This window comes from Pleurodeles waltl, chromosome 6 (genome assembly GCF_031143425.1).
Source record: "Pleurodeles waltl isolate 20211129_DDA chromosome 6, aPleWal1.hap1.20221129, whole genome shotgun sequence".
NCBI lineage: Eukaryota > Metazoa > Chordata > Amphibia > Caudata > Salamandridae > Pleurodeles > Pleurodeles waltl.
In genome coordinates, this window is record NC_090445.1 from 1,226,113,438 (window position 1) to 1,226,133,311 (window position 19,874).

The following is a 19,874-nucleotide window of genomic DNA, read 5'->3' on the forward strand; positions in this document are numbered from 1 at the left end:
GAGCGACGCCGGTCTGGCTCCGGGTTGTCGGGTATGAGGATGGGATCAACATCAACTGTGGGCCCAAACGAAGTCAGGAGCGTCGACGTCGGGACGGATCCGCGATTGGATCCGGAGGGGCCCACCAGAGCCATGGCTGAAGCTGACAACCTCAAACCCTAGGGGACCCCACCAACTCACCTGTGCCCGAGGTCACCGAAGGTGGGTCGGTCTGCCCAAAAATGAGGCGCATTGCCCCTCAAAATTCTTTGAGCTGGGCAGGGGTGGCTCCGGCTCCCGGGAACTCGGGGAAGCGCAGAGCCGACCCATATGAAGGCTCCGAGGACAGTCTTCCCACGCTGCATCATCCGAGCGACAGGGTGATGTCGAAGAACGCTTGTCCTTCTTCGACGACTTCTTTTTGTGACCTGAATGTCCAGATGACTTCAAGGATGAAGAGTGGTGGTGACTCTGCGGCCGGTCTCAAGCCCTTCCTCTCAAACGAGACTGAGAGCGCCATGGAGTAGAGTGTCGGGCCACCATGAGCTTTAAGGACCGCGCCCTCAAAGCTTTCGGGTTCATGGCTTGACACTCGGAGCACAACTTCGGGTCGTGATCGTGCTCCAGGCACCAAAGACACACGAGGTGCGGATCCGTCACCGACATAATTCGGTGACAGGAGTTGCAGGGCTTGAATCCAGTCTTGCAGGACATCTCTCAATGCACCCACGAACTCGTCAAACAAATTCGACAAGTGTTGACGTAGTCAAAAAATGACTGAGGTAGCTCTCTCCGGACCTGCGCGTAGGCTGGCGGCGGAAAGAAAAGAACTGCAGTCAGTGCGCCGGGGTGGAACCTATATACAACCGCGATGTCATCACGGCAAACACAATGCCAATGACCCCTGTGGAGTCGACCAACGCCACCTGACGGCGCGCAGGGGTACTGCTTGAAGAAAAATCTCCGGATCCAGTCTGACGCCTGGGGAAATTAAAAGGTAAGGAATCTGCTATTAGAAGTCTCTACCAGATATAACTAACTGTAACGGCTGAATTTCTATGGTTTTGTCCCTGTAAAATCTGAACCTAACTTTAAAGTCCCTGTAACCTTTGTTTTTTTCAGTATATATATATATATTTAAGATCTGAGTCAAGGTGGATAATGACAATTGGAACAGAAATACCTTGGGGTCTGAACACGGACGCTGAACTTTATGTACATCTTTAAATGGATTGCCCTCCTCTCTTTTTCCTTCTTTTCTATTTTCTTCTCTTTCCTTTTCTTTTTCCACCTTTTTTTCCTCTTTCTATGAGTTTTCACCATCTGGGGCGGGTGATATTTTCAATACACTGACATCTTGGACTTGATACTTTGGGACTTGGGTTGTGTAATGTAACAAGATAAATCTACATTGTGTTCTGTTTTTCTCCTACTACCTTTTCTATTCTTTTCTCTCCCCTCCCTTCCTTGGGGATTGTAAACTGAAATACTGGCACTAGGATACAATCATGACCAGGAGGGGGTGTATGGAGGGCTATATGGGGTTTCTGTGATTTGATATTTCCATTATGGATAATTAAATGAGTACTGGGCTAATGGGTTGAGGTTACATTTTCAAAATACATTTTTGGACTAAGACCCTTTGGTTTGGAAGTATTCTTCTAGACCACAAACTATCCGGCTGTATCATTTAGGTGAGGGACTAACATAATATATTACATGGGATTTGATGGATGTGTATTGACATTTTTGTGAGATCAGTTACAAGTATTTTACCTTAATTGTTTTTGAGCCTTTGGGAATTCAGGATAATAGTCTCGAGTACTTTACAGAGTTAAATTTGTAAACATAGACCAAAAGTACTTTACTGAGTTAAATTTGTAACGGAGTTAGATTTGTAAACATATATCGAAAAGTACTTTACGATATCTTCAAGGATACCTATGTGATGATTGGGTAAATATTTGATGAAATGTATTGCTAGTATATTAATTTATTTTCTAATGTTAGAAACATAGTTGGAGTCCAAAGATAGTATTTGCAATAAGTGAATGGTATAATTTTGCAGTCTGTGTGCTTAGCTCTTTAAGAATAGGTGTAAGTATAAGGAGGATGTTCCTTTAAACAGATATTTTGCATTGCATCATGTGATGGCCCAGTTAAAGGCTTTTTGCCGGAACGCGTGGGCCAATTTGTTTGAAGCACTTTGGTAATAAGATATATCAAAATAAATTCATTTTTAAAAGGCAAACAGTTCATACCAGCTAGTGCCGTCTCCTGGATCTGACCCGATGAATGGATTGTTGACTAGGAAAGGCTTTCTCAGGAAAGAGGTATATATATATATATATATATATATATATATATATATATATATATATATATCTATATATATGGAAAATGTCACTTACTCAGTGTACATCTGTTCGTGGCAGAAAGGGGTGGAGTCCCTCGATCTCGTGACTCGAAAAGACTTCTTCGAAGAAAAACAACTTGTAACACTCCGAGCCCAACACTAGATGGCGGGATGTGCACAGCATATGTATCTGCAGCTACACATGCCATCAAACAATTATTATATATATATATATATATATATATATATATATATATATATATATATATATCTGACAGCTTGCAGCATCATTAATGTTGAGTAATCTATCCGTTATCTTCCTAGTTACAACCATAAAATTACTACTACCTTGTCTTGTATCTGCCTATGTTCTAATGGTGTTGACAAGCAACAGAGGATCCTCCAGGTGAGCCCATTACAAAAAACTCAGAAATCATATTTCTTTCCTCATGGAATAGCAAAATCGAGTCTAGAAGTAAGAATGTGAAGGAACACTGAAATAGATCAATGAAAAGAGATACCCCATGGAGTTGTTGGACTATTCAAGTTATCTTCAGTCCCATGGTTCTCAAACTCCTGCATTTATGCCGGTGCTTCGCAAAACCTAGGTTTGTGAATATTACTTTTCTGTCCTCCATCCCCTCCCACGTGTTATCTACGTTCCTTTTAATGGTTACAATTCCTCGGAATAACAATATGAACCTAAACTGTGAAGTGTTAATAAATTAAACTTCAGAGGAAAAAACATCCAACAAATACTACTATAAAGGCCCTAATAGTACTGAAGATTTCGCTCATTCTAACAAGGAGGGACCATTATAAGAATTAGCATCTTGTCACCAAGATTTCTGAAGGGCTATCAACAGAAGTGCCAAGAAACCCAAAGGGCTCCCCAGTCTTTGGAGTTATTATACATTAAGCTAAGAACAGATAAGGTACATCCAACAGTTGGGTGAAACAGGTGGTAAAAAGTGGTAAAGGTGAAAAAATATGATATAAACTTTATGTCTACACATCAAGGCAAACAATTTCCAAGAACTAACATCATACACATTGCTTCTATGGAAATACTTACATCTTGGATTTATATCCCCCTTCTTCAGCCCTACAGTATAATCTCTCCATGAAGTTACTGTCAAATGTCTGTGCTCAGGAAGTAAACCACCACAAATTATCCAGCCCACTAGTTAATAAAATCAACCCTAGAGGATTCTGCGCACAACATGGTCATAACACAACCTTCTAACAAACAGTGCATTTGAATTTTGATAAGATGGAAGGCAGAAGTACCAATACATTCATGATGAAAGTCGATGCATACAAATTTTTAAGCAGTGTTAAGAATAAATGAACAAAAAATGCAAGGATAATTTAAAAGAGGGGTGATTTAATGGTGTATAGAAAAATCAAGTCCCATCGGCAATTTACGATTTTGTAAACGGACTGTGGGCCATTATTTACTTATTAATATAGGAATTTAAGCAATGCAAGCATAATTTGCCATCTGCCTCCTTCCACTACACTCAAAATGTTGAATGTACTGTGTGTCACTATCTTAAATAACCTTATAGGAAAAAAAATTCTATTTTAGTTACTCGCAGTAAATCAAGAGGGAGAAACTCTCTGCTGTTCTTGTTTGTGTGTGTGTTTTCTCAGTTGATATAAGAGAAACAAAGCAAAATATCAGAAAACTGCAGTTTGTTCAGTAGCCTGTCAAGCACAAAGGCAAGAAAATAACTGTCTCCCGGGCCAATCACCAAATGTCAAACAGATAAATAGAGTGCTTTTGATTCTATTCATTCAATTTGCTAAAACAGCTTTTTCTTACTCACACACAAACACCCCCAACCCCATGACTCAATTACCACTGTTTTGCACAATAATTTCTTTCCAAATCAATTGCTCTGAATGAAGAATCGTCTTTACTGCAAATTATTATTGATAACCTCCACCTTGACCTGGGCCAGTCACCGGAGTGACCCTATCCTCACCAGAGCATTAGTTCTCCATGAAGAGGATGAGAGAGAGCGCGCTCTTTTGCTTATGTATGGCGTGTTCAAAGTTACAGAAATTTACATTGTTTGTGGTTGTCAAGGGTCAAAGAAGCCAAAATTCAAAGGTCAAGATGACCAGGGGAGGACTGGAACGTCACTGCAAGAGTCCACAATACCCTCTCTTCTAGCTTAGTAGTTGCCTGATCTCCTTGTGCATGTGACAAAGGAAGTCCACGTATGAAGCTCCACCGCTGAAGTTCTTATCCTCTACCAAAAAGTGTTTGAAGAGCATCTCCAACTTGTCTTCCTGTTTCACTACCATAAGCTGCAAATAAGAAATCATCAAATTAGCATGTTTGAGTTTAAGAACCAATAACTAAATTATGTAGAGTTCAGAGTTATTTTCTTTCTATGAATACTGACATGGAGGAAAGTAGTACACTGCGAAGTACACACACACACACCTTACAGTAGTAATTAACACATGCTTTAACATATTTTCTGCAAATGACTTTTACTTCCAAGATTTCTATATTTTCCCATATCGCAATTGCTCACTCTTAACAATTCACCTGGACCATAACTTGCAAATTGATATCTTGATGGTCTTTTGGCTTATTTTTGTATGCTTAGAAACAATCCTCCCATAGCATATCACGGTGCATCATTAGTCGTAAATCGCATAACAATGCTACTACTTTACAATCACAGCCAAGCAAATCACCTCACAAATATACACCAGTGAAGAAACAGTTTGCAGGACTGCAATTCCTCAATGGAGTCACCTAGCATTCTTTAGCCCATTTGGAGGTGAGGTGTAAAAGCCAAAGAAATAAACTCTTCTGTGGTTACTCTTAGATGACTGACCTCCAAGGACAGCAAAGAAATATTGTGTTTGGAAGATAATCATTCATTAGGACGTCCTCCATATTTTACCTCTAATCTGCAATTCTCAGAAGGGACAAAAAAAATCCAGAAAAAGTATGATCTTCAGTCACGAAATGCAAAGGTTCCACAAACAACTACAAACCAACCTATAGTATATATATATATATATATATATATATATATATATATATATATATATATATATATATATATATATATATATATATATATATATATTTTATAGCTCTCTGCAACTTGCTAACACTTCTTATTTAAGTCTCCAGAAAAAAAATATATATATAGGCACACCTTTTTGTACCCTTAGGTTAACCACTAATGCAAATCCTTCCTGGGTGGGCATGTAATTCCTGCATTTTTTATACAGTTATACGGTGCATTTTGATACATTGCCAGTAGACATTTATTGTATAGTCTGCACTATTCTTTGAACACCACTCAACTTCTCTGACATTGCTGGCTTGTTAAAAAAGGAAAAATTCTTATATAATAAAAAGATAAAAAATTTCCAACAAGCAATTCAGGCAGTATCGTCACCGTCCAGAAGCAAACAGATTGAAAACACAGGATCTACTTTTGGTGAAACCTGTTTTTAAAAAAAAAGTTTGAGTCCTCAAATATTCTTCGGTTTTGCTGTGTTTTTTTTTTGCTAAAAAGTCCTTCATGGGCATTGTATTGGCTCAAATGTTATGGGAGAACAAGGTCCAGACTTGTGGTGCATTGTGTAGGTTTGGTCCATGCCAGAAGGGAAGCCTTAACACCAAACCTTCTTGAGATCTAAAATGGTCAGATATATTTCCTTTAACCAAGTAACTATTTTGTTTACCAAAGTAACAATAAATCAGGTGGACTTCAGAATGCTGCGATTACTTGTCTGTAGGAAGCAGGCTCTGTATATACTATATCAAAATGAGATATAGTGTGCACAGAGTCCATGGGTTCTCCAGACGCTTCATAGAGGCTAAAGTAGATAATATGAATGCTCTAGTGTGATGGAACAGTTAAACGTATCAGAGGGTAGTGCAAAGCATCTGTTGCACACACACAGGCAATAAAGGAAGCACACACTCAATGACTAATTCCAGGCCAACGGTTTTTACATAGCAAAAATACATTTTGTTACTTTACTTTTAGAACCACAAAATTCAGTTTGCAGGTAAGTAAGTTTGCAAGTAAGTAACAAGCATATGTATAAACACCACGTTGTTTCAATTTGGCAAGTCATACAGTTTTCAAATAAACAGCAATACACTGTTTTAAAAGTTGAGACTGCAATTCTCAACCACAGTTCTGAAAGGAAGAAAAGTTAGCACAGTTTTGATTTAAGTACAAGATTTACAGCTCCAGTCTCTGGAAGTAAGGATGTTCACAGGATGGGGTCCAACTTAACCCCAAACACCAACCACCAGCAACATGGGGCCAGCTAAGTGCAGAGGTCAAAGTTGTTGCAGGATTTAAAATGGGCTCCTATGGAGACGGGGGGCACTCTGAACCAGGCCTGCATGTAGCTAAGTACCCACTTCTTAGGAGGGCAGACCTGGGGGGGGTTTTGGAGAGCACCGGTGGTCCACAGGTCAGCACCAAACACACCCTCAGCGGCACAGGGACGGCCGGGCTCCCAAAGCTTTTCAATACGTGGATCGTAGAGGTCACAAGTAGGCTACAGGCTGGATTTAGCCTGCAGGCGCTGTTGTGGTGGACAGAAGGGGTCAACCCAGGGTGGACACTAGGTCAGAATCGCATGGGGTACAGCTCTAGTGCGTTTGGCCACCTGGACACGGGCAGTGGGCATCGGGTGCAGAGTGGGCAGGGCTCATGGATCTGGGGAGGTTCTGGAGTCCTTTGCTGGAGTTTCTTTCTGGGCAGGGCCGCTGTCCATGGGAGATCTTGGTCCTCTAGTGTGTGGGCAGTCCTCTTGTGACTTAAGAGTTGCTGGTCCTGCAGGATATGTCGCCTTTTTGTAGCAGGGGCTTCGCTGCGGAGACGGGCCGGTAGTGCTGGGGCCAAAGCAGTTGGTGTCTTCAGTCTTCACTGCTGGGGTCAGCTTAGCAGTCCTTCTTTCTTCTGGTTGTCTTCTTGAGGTCACCAGGAATCTGGTGAGCTGGGTTCAGGGAGGCCCTTAGACCTGGATTTAGGGGCCTTAAAGGGGTCAGAGGGCAGTAGCCAATGGCTACTGTCCCTGAGGGTTACTACACCCTTCCTGTGCCCACTCCCTTTGGGGAGGGGGGGGGGGGGGCACACAGACCTAACCCTATTGGACCCTGCCATCCAAACCAAGATGGAGGAATGTGCAGGGAGGGAGTCACTTCAGCTCTGGACACCTTAGAGGTGGTCCTAGCTGAAGTGGTCACTCCTCCTTGCTCTTCCTAATTTTCCCGCCAGACTTGTCGCCAAATGTGGGGCTTTGTCCAGGTGGTGGGCATCTCCACTAGCTGGAGTGCTCTGGGGCATTTTAACAAGAGGCCTGAGCCTTTGAGTCTCACAGCCAGGTGTCACAGTTCCTGCAGGGGGGAGGTGTGAAGCACCCCCACACAGTGCAGGCTTTGTTTCTGTCAACAGAGAGCACAAGGGCTCTCATCTCATGTGGTCAGAAACTGATCTGGAAGTAGCAGGCTCGCACAGACCATTAAGATCACTAAGATACCCTCTGGGTGCATTTTTCAATAAATCCAACACTGGCATCAGAGTAGGTTTATTGTGCTGGGAAGTTTGGTACTAAACTTACCAGACTTCAGTGGAACTATAATGGAGCTGTGGAGTTTGTAATGACAAACTCCCAGCCAATGTACTTTATATGGGCACCCTGCACTTAAAATGTCTAACAATGGACTGTAGGGGAATATTGCTCATGCAGCTATGCCCTCACCTGTGGTGTAGTGCACCCTGCCTTAAGGCTGTAAGGCCTGCTAGAGAGGTGACTTACTTATGCCACAGGCAGTGGTTTGTGGGCATGGCACCACCAGAGGGGTGCCATGTCAACTTTGTCTTTTTCTCCCCACCACACACAAGCTGTAATGGCAGAATGCATGTGCTTGGTGAGGGGTTCCCTTGACTGGCATAATACATGCTGTAGCCCTTAGGGACCTTCGGTGGCCACAGGGCCCTTGGCACCATGGGTACCTTTTACAAGGGACTTAGTTGTGTGCCAGGGGTGTGTCAATTGTGGAAATCTCGGAGTGGCCAGTGCCAGCAAGTGACGTAAGAGACCCGTCCTGATAGGTACCTGGGTAGGTAACGAATCCCCCTCTGAGGGCTATTTAGGGTCTCTCCTGAAGGTTCCTCTTCAGATTTGGCTTGCAAGTTTTCTCCGGGAATCCTCTGCAACTCCTGCTTCATCCTCTGTCAGATCAACCGCAGACTGCTCCAGGAACCTCTGTAACAGCAACAAAGTATCAAAGAAGGCTACTGTGACTCTACAACTTCAGCTCCAGCCAGCAACTGCAACAGTTTCCAAGATGTGCATGCTCTGAGGACTCCTGTCTTCACCCTGCACCAGAGGGACCGAAGAAATCTCCAGTGGACTGACGGAGTCACTTCCCTGCTCTAGCAGGCACCTTCTAAGACGACGACGGGTTCTCTGGGACTCCTCTCCTGGCCACGAGCGTGCTCCCTGGAACACAGGTGGTGGACCCCTTCAACACAGACTGTCCTTAGGTCCATTTGACGGAGGTAAGAGCTTGCCTTCCCCGTTTGAGACAGTACCCCTGTGCATTGTGTCATCTCTACCTCATGAGGCATCTGTGCACTTTTGCAAGAATCCTTCGTGCACAGCATGACCCAGATCCCCAGCAGTCTATCCTGCGACGCTCAATACGCTGAGTTGTTCTCTAGCGGCATGGGACCTTCTTTCGTAGGAGGCTGGCCTGGCTTATAGTGGGTACCTTGTGGTACTTACACCTTGTGTCGCTGGGAGTGTATGAAAACACTAAGGGTGTCCAAGATACCCCACCCCAAGACCCTGAAAAGTAGGAGTAAAGATACCCTACTACCCCAGAAAGACAGTAAAGTCGAGATAGGGGATTCTGCAAGGACAACAACTGACTGCAAAACACTGAAGACGGATTCCTGGACCGGAGGACCTGTAAAGGAAGGGGACCAAGTCCAAAAGTCACGCTAGTGTCCCGGGGGGGGGGGGGGTCCATTCGTGGTTTGCATTCCACTTTTGGAGTAGATATATTTGTGTTGCCCCTATACCTATGTGCTCCTATTGCAATCTATTGTAATTCTACACTGTTTGCATTACTTTTCTTACCTAATTTTGGTTTGTATACATATATCTTGCATATATAACTTATCCTCATACTGAGGGTACTCACTGATATACTTTTGGCATATTGTCATAAAAATAAAGTACCTTTATTTTTAGTACTTCTGTGTATTGTGTTTTCTTATGATATTGTGCATATGACACCAGTGGTGTAGTAGGAGCTTCACATGTCTCCTAGTTCAACCTCAGCTGCTTTGCCATAGCTACCTTCTATCAGCCTAAGCTGCTAGAAACACCTATTCTACACTAATAAGGGATAACTGGACCTGGCACAAGGTGTAAGTACCTCTGGTACCCACTACAAGCCAGGCCAGCCTCCTACATTCCCCTCCTACCTCCTGTTCCTGGGATGGGCCAGACTGGTTCTGGTCATTTTCTAGGAGAAGGTTGAAGAGGAAGTCTTTGGTAGGATTCTTACCAATGCTTAAACCTCTTTCTATGCAGAGACCCCTCAAACTTTTAAAGTTTAAAGTCTCATAGGTTGCCTGAACAATTTTGGGGGTGAGCTCTAATGCAGACATGATAGAAAAGGTTTAGGACAGAGAGAGAAAAAGTTTTAGAACTTTTGAAAGCACAGAGAAAAACCTCTTTCAAACGTTTTGAAAACTTTAAAATGTTTTCAGAACTTTTCAGAAACTTTTTAGAAAGTTTTAGAGAAGGACAGTAAATTGTTTTGGTTCAATGTGTATATACTGGAATATTTAGTATATGTTTTTCTCATGAAAAGCACCAGTGACAAAGTGGTAAAGCAGTTACAGGTACTTATCCCACCGCTGCACCACCAGTGTAGGAGGCTGGCCTGGCTTATAGTGGGTACCTTGTGGTACTTACACCTTGTGTCGCTGGGAGTGTATGAAAACACTAAGGGTGTCCAAGATACGCCACCCCAAGACCCTGAAAAGTAGGAGTAAAGATACCCTACTACCCCAGAAAGACAGTAAAGTCGAGATAGGGGATTCTGCAAGGACAACAACTGACTGCAAAACACTGAAGACGGATTCCTGGACCGGAGGACCTGTAAAGGAAGGGGACCAAGTCCAAAAGTCACGCTAGTGTCCCGGTGGGGTGGGGTGGGGGGTGGGTGCAAGGATGAAGGTGCAAAAGGGCTGCCTCCGGGTGGAAGAAGCCGAAGATTCTGCAACAGAAGGTGCCAGGAACTTCTCCTTTGGTCAGAAGATGTCCCATGGCGTGCTGGAGGATGCAGAGTTGTTTCCACGCAGAAAGATGGCAAACAAGCCTTGCTAGCTGCAAGAGTCGCGGTTGAGGATTTTGGGTGCTGGTAGCGCCCAGGAAGGACCAGGAGGTTGCCCCTTGGAGGAGGAGACAGAGGGGGCGCTCAGCAACACGGAGAGCCCTCGCAGAAGCAGGCAGCACCTGCAGAAGCACCTGAACAGGCATTTAGAAGATCTGAGGACAACGGTCGACTCAGAGTCACAAAGGAGGGTCCCACGACGTTGGAGTCCAACTCAGCGAGTTGGGCAATGTAGAACAGAGTGCTGGGGACCTGGGCTAGGCTGTGCACGAAGGAAGTCTTGCAAAAGTGCACAGAAGACTGAGCAGCTGCAGTTCATGCAGTACACAGGATTACTGTCTGGCGTGGGGAGGCAAGGACTTACTTCCACCAAATTTAGACAGAAGGGCCAGTGGACTGTCGAAGACACTGGGACCCAACTCCTGTGTTCCAGGGACCACGCTCGTCAAGATGAGAGGGGACCCAGAGGACCGGTAAAGCAGAGGTTTGGTGCGTTAGCAGGGGGAAGATTCCGTCGACCCACGGTTGATTTCTCTGTGGCTTCCAGTGCAGGGTGAAGGTCAGCCAGCCCTCAGAGCATGTACCATCAGGAAACAGTTGTGAAAGCCGGCAGGATGAGGCACTACAATGTTGCTGGTAGTCTTCTTGCTACTTTGTTGCGGTTATGCAGGCGTCCTGGAGCAGTCAGCAGTCGATCCTTGGCAGCAGTCGAAGAGGGAAGTGCAGAGGACCTCTGCAAGCTTCATCACGATGTGGGACATCCGTCTTCCAAAGGAGAAGTCCCTAGCTCTCTTGTTTCTTGCAGAACTCCAAGCTTCTTCCATCCAGTGGCAGCATCCTTACACCCTCAGCTGGCATTTCCTGGGCTCATGCCCACTCTCGACACTGTCGCGACTATTGGACTTGGTCCCTTGTCTTACAGGTACTCAGATCCGGAAATCCACTGTTGTTGCATTGCTGGTGTTTGTTCCTCGTGCAGAATCCCACTATCACAACTTCTGTGCTCTCTGGGGGTAGTAGGTGCACTTTACACCTACCTTTCAGGGTCTTGGGGTGGGCTATTTTTCTAACCCTCACTGTTTTCTTACAGTCCCAGCGACCCGCTACAAGCTCACATAGGTTTGGTGTCCATTCGTGGTTTGCATTCCACTTTTGGAGTAGATATATTTGTGTTGCCCCTATACCTATGTGCTCCTATTGCAATCTATTGTAATTCTACACTGTTTGCATTACTTTTCTTACCTAATTTTGGTTTGTATACATATATCTTGCATATATAACTTATCCTCATACTAAGGGTACTCACTGATATACTTTTGGCATATTGTCATAAAAATAAAGTACCTTTATTTTTAGTACTTCTGTGTATTGTGTTTTCTTATGATATTGTGCATATGACACAAGTGGTATAGTAGGAGCTTCACATGTCTCCTAGTTCAACCTCAGCTGCTTTGCCATAGCTACCTTCTATCAGCCTAAGCTGCTAGAAACACCTCTTCTACACTAATAAGGGATAACTGGACCTGGCACAAGGTGTAAGTACCTCTGGTACCCACTATAAGCCAGGCCAGCCTCCTACATTCCCCTCCTACCTCCTGTTCCTGGGATGGGCCAGGCTGGTTCTGGTCATTTTCTAGGAGAAGGTTGAAGAGGAAGTCTTTGGTAAGATTCTTACCAATGCTTAAACCTCTTTCTATGCAGAGACCCCTCAAACTTTTAAAGTTTAAAGTCTCATAGGTTGCCTGAACAATTTTGGGGGTGAGCTCTAATGCAGACATGATAGAAAAGGTTTAGGACAGAGAGAAAAACCTCTTTCAAACGTTTTGAAAACTTTAAAAAGTTTTCAGAACTTTTCAGAAACTTTTAGAGAAGGACAGTAAATTGTTTTGGTTCAATATGTATATACTGGAATATTTAGTATATGTTTTTCTCATGAAAAGCACCAGTGACAAAGTGGTAAAGCAGTTACAGGTACTTATCCCACCGCTGCACCACCAGTGTAGGAGGCTGGCCTGGCTTATAGTGGGTACCTTGTGGTACTTACACCTTGTGCCAGGTCCAGTTATCCTTTATTAGTAGAATAGAGGTGTTCTAGCAGCTTAGGCTGATAGAGGTAGCTATAGCAGAGCAGCTTAGACTGAACTAGGAGACATGCAAAGCTCCTACCATACCACTTATATCATATAACACTATATCATAAGAAAACACAATACACAAGTTACTAAAAATAAAGGTACTTTATTATAGTGACAATATGCCAAAAGTTTCTCAGAGGATATACTCCATTAGGAGGTAAGTAATGTACACAAAAGATATGCACACAAACTAAAGTCAGGTAAGTAACAGAAAAGTAGTGCAAGCAATGTAGAGTCACCATAGAATGCAATAGGGAGAAATATGCCTAGGGGCAACACAAACCATACACTCCAAAAGTGGAATGCGAACCACGAACAGACCCCAGGCCTAGTGTAGTGTGTAGAGGGTAGCTGGGAGTGTAAGAAAACACTAAGGGTGTCCAAGATACCCCACCCCAAGACCCTGAAAGGTAGGAGTAAAGTTACCCTACTACCCCAGAAAGACAGTAAAGTCGGCATAGGGGATTCTGCAAGGACAACAACTGACTGCAGAACACTGAAGACGGATTCCTGGACCTGAGGACCTGTAAAGGAAGGGGACAAAGTCCAAGAGTCACGCAAGTGTCCAGGGAGAGCAGGAGCCCACTAAATCCCGGATGAAGGTGCAAAAGGGCTGCCTTCAGGTGGAAGAAGCCGAAGATTCTGCAACAACGGAAGGTGCCAGGAACTTCTCCTTCGGTCAGAAGATGTCCCACGGCGTACTGGAGGATGCAGAGTTGTTTCCAAGCAGAAAGATCGCAAACAAGCCTTGCTAGCTGCAAGAGTCGCGTTTGAGGATTTTGGATGCTGCTTGGGCCCAGGGAGGACCAGGAGGTTGCCCCTTGGAGGAGGAGACAGAGGGGGCGCTCGGCAACACAGAGAGCCCACGCAGAAGCAGGCGGCACCCGCAGAAGCACCCGAAAAGGCACTCAGAAGATCAGAGGACAACGGTCGACTCAGAGTCACAAAGGAGGGTCCCACGACGTCGGAATCCAACTCAGCGAGTTGGGCAATGCAGGACGGAGTGCTGGGGGGACCTGGGCTAGGCTGTGCATGAAGGAGGTCTTGCAAAAGTGCACAGAAGCCCAAGCAGCTGCAGTTCACACAGTACGCAGGATTACTGTCTGGCGTGGGGAGGCAAGGACTTACCTCCACCAAATTTGGACAGAAGGGCCACTGGACTGTCGAAGACACTGGGACCCATCTCTGTGACCACGCTCATCAGGCTGACAGGGGACCTGGAGGACCGGTGATGCAGAAGTTTGGTGCCTGCATTAGCAGGGGGAAGATTCGTCGACCCACAGGAGATTTCTCCTTGGCTTCCAGTGCAGGGTGAAGGCAGACAGTCCTCAGAGCATGTACCACCAGGAAACAGTTGAGAAAGCCGGCAGAATGAGGCGCTACAATGTTGCTGGTAGTCTTCTTGCTACTTTGTTGCGGTTATGCAGGCGGCCTGGAGCAGTCAGCAGTCGATCCTTGGCAGAAGTCGAAGAGGGAAGTGCAGAGGAACTCTGGTGAGCTCTTGCATTCCTTATCTGGTGAGATACCCACAGGAGAGACCCTAAATAGCCCTCAGAGGAGGATTGGGTACAGAGAAAGGTAAGTACTGATCAGGAGGGGTCTCTGACGTCACCTGCTGGCACTGGCCACTCAGAGCTGTCCATTGTGCCCTTACACCTCTGCATCCAAGATGGCAGAGGTCTGGGACACAATGGAGGAGCTCTGGGCACCTCCCCAGGGAGATGCTGGTCAGGGGAGTGGTCACTCCCCTTTCCTTTGTCCAGTTTCACGCCAGAGCAGGGCTGGGGGATCCCTGAACCGGTGTAGACTGGCTTATGCAAGGAGGGCACCATCTGTGCCCTTCAAAGCATTTCCAAAGGCCAGGAGAGGCTACTCCTCCCAGGCCCTTCACACCTATTTCCAAAGGGAGAGGGTGTAACACCCTCTCTCAGAGGAAATCCTTTGTTCTGCCTTCCTGGGACTGAGCTGCCCAGGCCCCAGGGGGGCAGAAACCTGTCTGAGAGGTTGGCAGCAGCAGTAGCTGCAGTGGAGACCCCAGAAAGTTAGTTTGGCAGTACCCAGGCTCTATGGTGGAGACCCGGGGATGCAGGGAATTGTCACCCCAATACCAGAATGGTATTGGGGTGACAATTCCATGATCCTAGACATGTTACATGGCCATGTTTGGAGTTACCATTGATTCGCTACATATATGTATTGACCTATATGTAGTGCACGCGTGTAATGGTGTCCCCGCACTCACAAAGTCCGGGGAATTTGCCCTGAACAATGTGGGGGCACCTTGGCTAGTGCCAGGGTGCCCACACACTAAGGAACTTTGCACCTAACCTTCACCAAGTGAGGGTTAGACATATAGGTGACTTATAAGTTACTTAAGTGCAGTGTAAAATGGCTGAGAAATAACGTGGGCGTTATCTCACTCAAGCTGCAGTGGCAGTCCGGTGTAAGAATTGTCTGAGCTCCCTATGGGTGGCAAAAAAATGCTGCAGCCCATAGGGATCTCCTGGAACCCCAATACCTTAGGTACCTAGGTAACGTATACAAGGTAATTATAAGGGTGTTCCAGTGTGCCAATGAGAATTGGTAAAATTAGTTACTAGTTTGCAGTGACAATTTTAAAAGCAGAGAGAGCATAAACACTGATGTTCTGATTAGCAGAGCCTCAGTGATACAGTTAGACACCACACAGGGAACACATACAGGGCATACTTTATGAGCACTGGGGTCCTGACTAGCAGGATCCCAGTGACACATAGGCAAAAACAAACATACATACAGTAAAAATGGGGTTAACATGCCAGGCAAGATGGTACTTTCCTACACTGCAGCAACCGCAATTTGCACCTTCTTTGTCTCCGGACTCCCGTCGGTGCTGCCAGGTCATCTGTTGGGAGCCCCCTCTGCCTCATCAGTCCGAGTTGAGGCTCCCAGGTCCCTCCTGGGTCCAGGCAGCACCATTTTGACGGAATCCATGACATTGCTTGAACCAAGGCTTGTTGGATTAATCCAGCGCTGCAACTTGCCCGCATCCAACATCTCCACATGGGACATACTTTGCATCACACAGGAACCCGCAGCCATCTTCTTTGGTGCTCTTCTGCAGACTTCTACCAACCGGAGAATCCTCTTTTGCGTCGTCTTCTAGGTTGGCAGGGGCGCCTGTCCTTCCTGGAATCTTCTGCGACTTCTGGACTTGGTCTCCTCTCTTCACAGGTCTTCAGGTCCAGGAATCCAACATTTATTGCTTGCAGTCTTGCTTGGTTCTTGTATTAACTCAACTCGTAGTTTGTCCTAAGGAAACTTGTAGTAATTTACTCCTACTTCCCTGAGCTCTGGGGTGGGGTATTTTACTTACCTCTGGTGTTTTCTTACACTCCCAGCGATCATCTACACATTACACTTGCCTAGGGGGGAGTTTGTGATTTGCATTCCACTTTCTTAGTATATGGTTTGTGTTGCCCCTAGGCCTATTTCTTCCTATTGCATTCTATGGTAATTTCTATTGTTTGCACTATTCTGTGACTATTTACTTACCTGACTTTGGTCTCTAGTGTATATATTGTGTATAATACTTACCTCAGATGGAGTATTGCCTCTAAGATATTTTTGGCCTTGTGTCACCCAAATAAAGTATCTTTATTTTTGGTAACACTGAGTATTGTCTTTATTTGTGTATAAGTTCTGTGTAACTATAGTGGTATTGCAGGAGCTTTGCATGTCACCTAGTTCAGCCTAGGCTGCTCTGCTACAGCGATCTCTATCAACCTGAGCTGCTAGAACACTACTACATTTCACTAATAAGAGATAACTGGACCTGGTATAAGGTGTAAGCACCCAAGGTACCAACTACAAACCAGGCCAGCCTCCTACACAAACAGAAACAGGCCACAAATGGGAGTAACCATGCTAGAAAGAGGCTACTTTCTCACACCGAGTCATGGAAAGGGGCGATAATTCACCCTAAATGTAAGGAAGTGAAGCCCTCTGATCTGAGAAAGTATTGACAAATCTCACTGGGGACAATGAGGCCAAGTACTACGCAGGACTGCTACTAGGTGACTGAGTCATGTGCAGATGAAAACAGCACTGCCCATCCATCTGTCATCAAACAGGTTTGAGAAAGGGGCTGGGCCCCATTGCAAACCTTGCACGGACATCGCTGGTGGATAATACAATTCATCCTTGTTACATTGATTTTTCGTGGACTTCAAAGCAGCTTTCAATTAATTTCCAAACAACATAATATAGTAGAAGCTCACAGCAAGGAACACCCCGCTCCACTTGCTGGAAACCATTGTTTCTCTGTATTCAAACACCTGGCTCCAAGTAAAGCTGGGGGATGGTACATCCCAATCTCGACAAATAGACATTGACAGGGCTCCAGCATGGCTGAGTCCTTGCACTCCTACTTTTTAATGTGTTCTTGCCAGATCTTCCTATAACCCTTGGTGAAGTGAAAGCACGTACCACTAACTTGGGAGATAAGACAACATGCTGCCTGCTTTACGCAGACAACACACTCTTAGTAGCCAGGACCAGAGTGGGGCTACAGCAGCTTTTAGACACATTCCATTTCTATACAAACCAAAATGGGCTTACCATCAACCTTGAGGAAAGAAAGATAATGATCATAGGTAGAAAGAAAATAAACCAGGCCACTGGCACCTAAACGGTCTTACTGTCAGCACCACTGTGGAATACAAGTATCTGGGCATGAAAATGGTTATTCATGGAGCCTTTAAACCCCAGAAGGAGCCCCTAAAGTCAAAATCAGCCACGCAGCTACATGCATTTCTTAAGCTCTCCAAAATGCTTCATGTGCACTCACTTAACACCCCGCCTCCTCCAATGAAGGTGATCTGTGCTAAACTACTACCTATCGTAGCTTACGGTTTAGAACTCATGAATGGAAGGGGCTCACTCCTGCTGGACAAACTAGTAGTGACAACTCATAAAACGTTTTTGTTGCCTTCCAAAACATGCCTCTCCAGCTCAAATCCGGTTACAATTGGGCCTGTACAGCTAAGTCCTGGAAAGATAAGCTGACTTTTGAGAACATGTTTTAAGCTACGCTCAGCAGGGTCTGACACCCTGGAACACAAACTCTGGATAGAGATATCCAAAATACCTAGCCACTCTGCAGCCTGGGCTTAACTGGAACAATCAGTCCAGAATCTTCAGGCAGCAGCAGTGAGGGCAACCCCTACCTCCTTCGCTACGTTCAAAAGCATAATCATCAAAATGGCACACCAGATATCATGGCTAGCCGATAAACAAAAATTGTATTCAAACTTTCTTGTCTGGTTAGTTCCAAGTAATAACACCAAACTAGGACTAAACCGGTCACAAATATCTGGATGTCAGCACATGTTAAACAACATCTTATCCAATACAGGCTCAGAGGGTTAACGAATTTGGACTGCACACCTGCACAAAGAAGAGAAAACTCAAACACCCTATGCAGGCTCTGTCAATCCAGCAAGGAAACCCTTGTGCACATCATCTGTATCTGTCCTGCCCCGCTGAAAGACAGGCTCTTCTAAAACCTCAGTCCCTAGTACTCGGCATTCGCTCTTGTAGATCTGCCATAATTGCTTGTCTCTTTGCGGAACATCGCATCTTGGAAGGGAGACTTGTGAAATTAATGCAGCTGTTTGAGGGGACAATGAATATTATCTCATCATGACTAATACTTCTACCAGGCACTCACCGATTTAACATCTTGTCTACAAAGCCTGTGCCGAGCTAACAAGCCCCAAACGACTGTGACCAGATTTTGTAATCCGCAATACAGCAGCCTGGATAGTGACTTATTTCCTGAATGCACATTGGGGGGTTTAACTGCTTTTTAGTGAGGCTTGTGAAACATGCCTGCGATTCACAATGTAACCACCTAGATAGCTCCTTATTTACTCTATGCAATTTTGGGGACGTCAATTGAACGCATTATGAAACATGCCCATGATCCGCAGTGCACCAGCTTAGACAGCAATTTATTACCTACATGCACATTTAGGGGGGGCGGGGCTTAAGAGTCCAGACAGTTCTTTATTTATTGTTGGCATACAGGAGGCCCCACACCCTATTAGTGAAGCTTGATAATGAATCAGTCAATGAATTAGTCAGGACAGTATTTTATTCATTTTGTGCATTTTTGAAGAATTCAATAGGCTCATGTATGGATATGCAGGTTTTAGTTGGCTCAAAGAACAAATATTACTAACATGCCCACTTTAATCGAATTGAGACTTGATTTACTTTAAAAGGTAAGAATGGCAGGAAAATACATTAAGTTGAATCAGCACTCTGACCCAAGCTGCAGGAACACTAATGGCATTTTAATCACTTTATGCACTTTCGGGGGCCCATTCAGCGAGGCATAAGTGGAGACATGTATGCAGGGCCGACTTTAGTACTGATGGCACCAGGTGAGGCAATCTTTTTTGGCACAAGAACATGTCTGCATCATCAAATTCAACTTGGACCTCTTCTTCCTACAGAGTTTGGTGATGTCTACTTTGGTCTTGCGGTCTCAGGTGGCCTTGCTGTTCCTCCTCATACAAACATGACTCAGTCAGGTGGGGTGCTGAGGCACCAGAGGCAGATGCAATGGCTGTGTCATGACATGGTTTAAACCCAGAAGTTTTAGGGCCCATTTATGCACACTGTTAGAAGTGAAATTGCTGAATTTGATGGAGAATATTCTGTCAAATAGACATATTGCTAGCTCTGAATTCCCATCAGAAGGCACCAAAAGGAAGGAACCAAGGCCAGGGTGTTCCGGGGTGGGACGGGACTGAGATAGAGCCACAGAACACTACCTAACACAAAGAGCTGCACACTACCTAACGACCTGGGAGGGACCTGTTACAAAAGTTTCAAGTTCTAGTCGGGTGCCTGCGGAAAGGTGAGGAATCTGTGGTTAGAAGTCTCCAGCAGAATGACAGCGACAATAACACTCAACAGTACTTTGCATATCTTGCGA

General features: G+C 45.1%; 1 protein-coding gene across 2 annotated transcripts in view; it reads right to left on the minus strand.

Moving 5' to 3' along the window:
* Nucleotides 1–3,702: 3,702 nt before the first annotated feature.
* The window catches only part of SEC24C (SEC24 homolog C, COPII coat complex component), a 1,280,009-nt gene continuing 1,263,837 nt past the window's right edge, over nt 3,703–19,874 (minus strand). For both annotated transcript variants that reach the window (XM_069240542.1, XM_069240541.1), the window contains one exon: nt 3,703–4,654. In XM_069240542.1, coding sequence (XP_069096643.1) covers nt 4,514–4,654 — 141 coding nt within the window. In that variant the 3' untranslated portion in view covers nt 3,703–4,513. The remainder of the gene's footprint in view (nt 4,655–19,874) is intronic.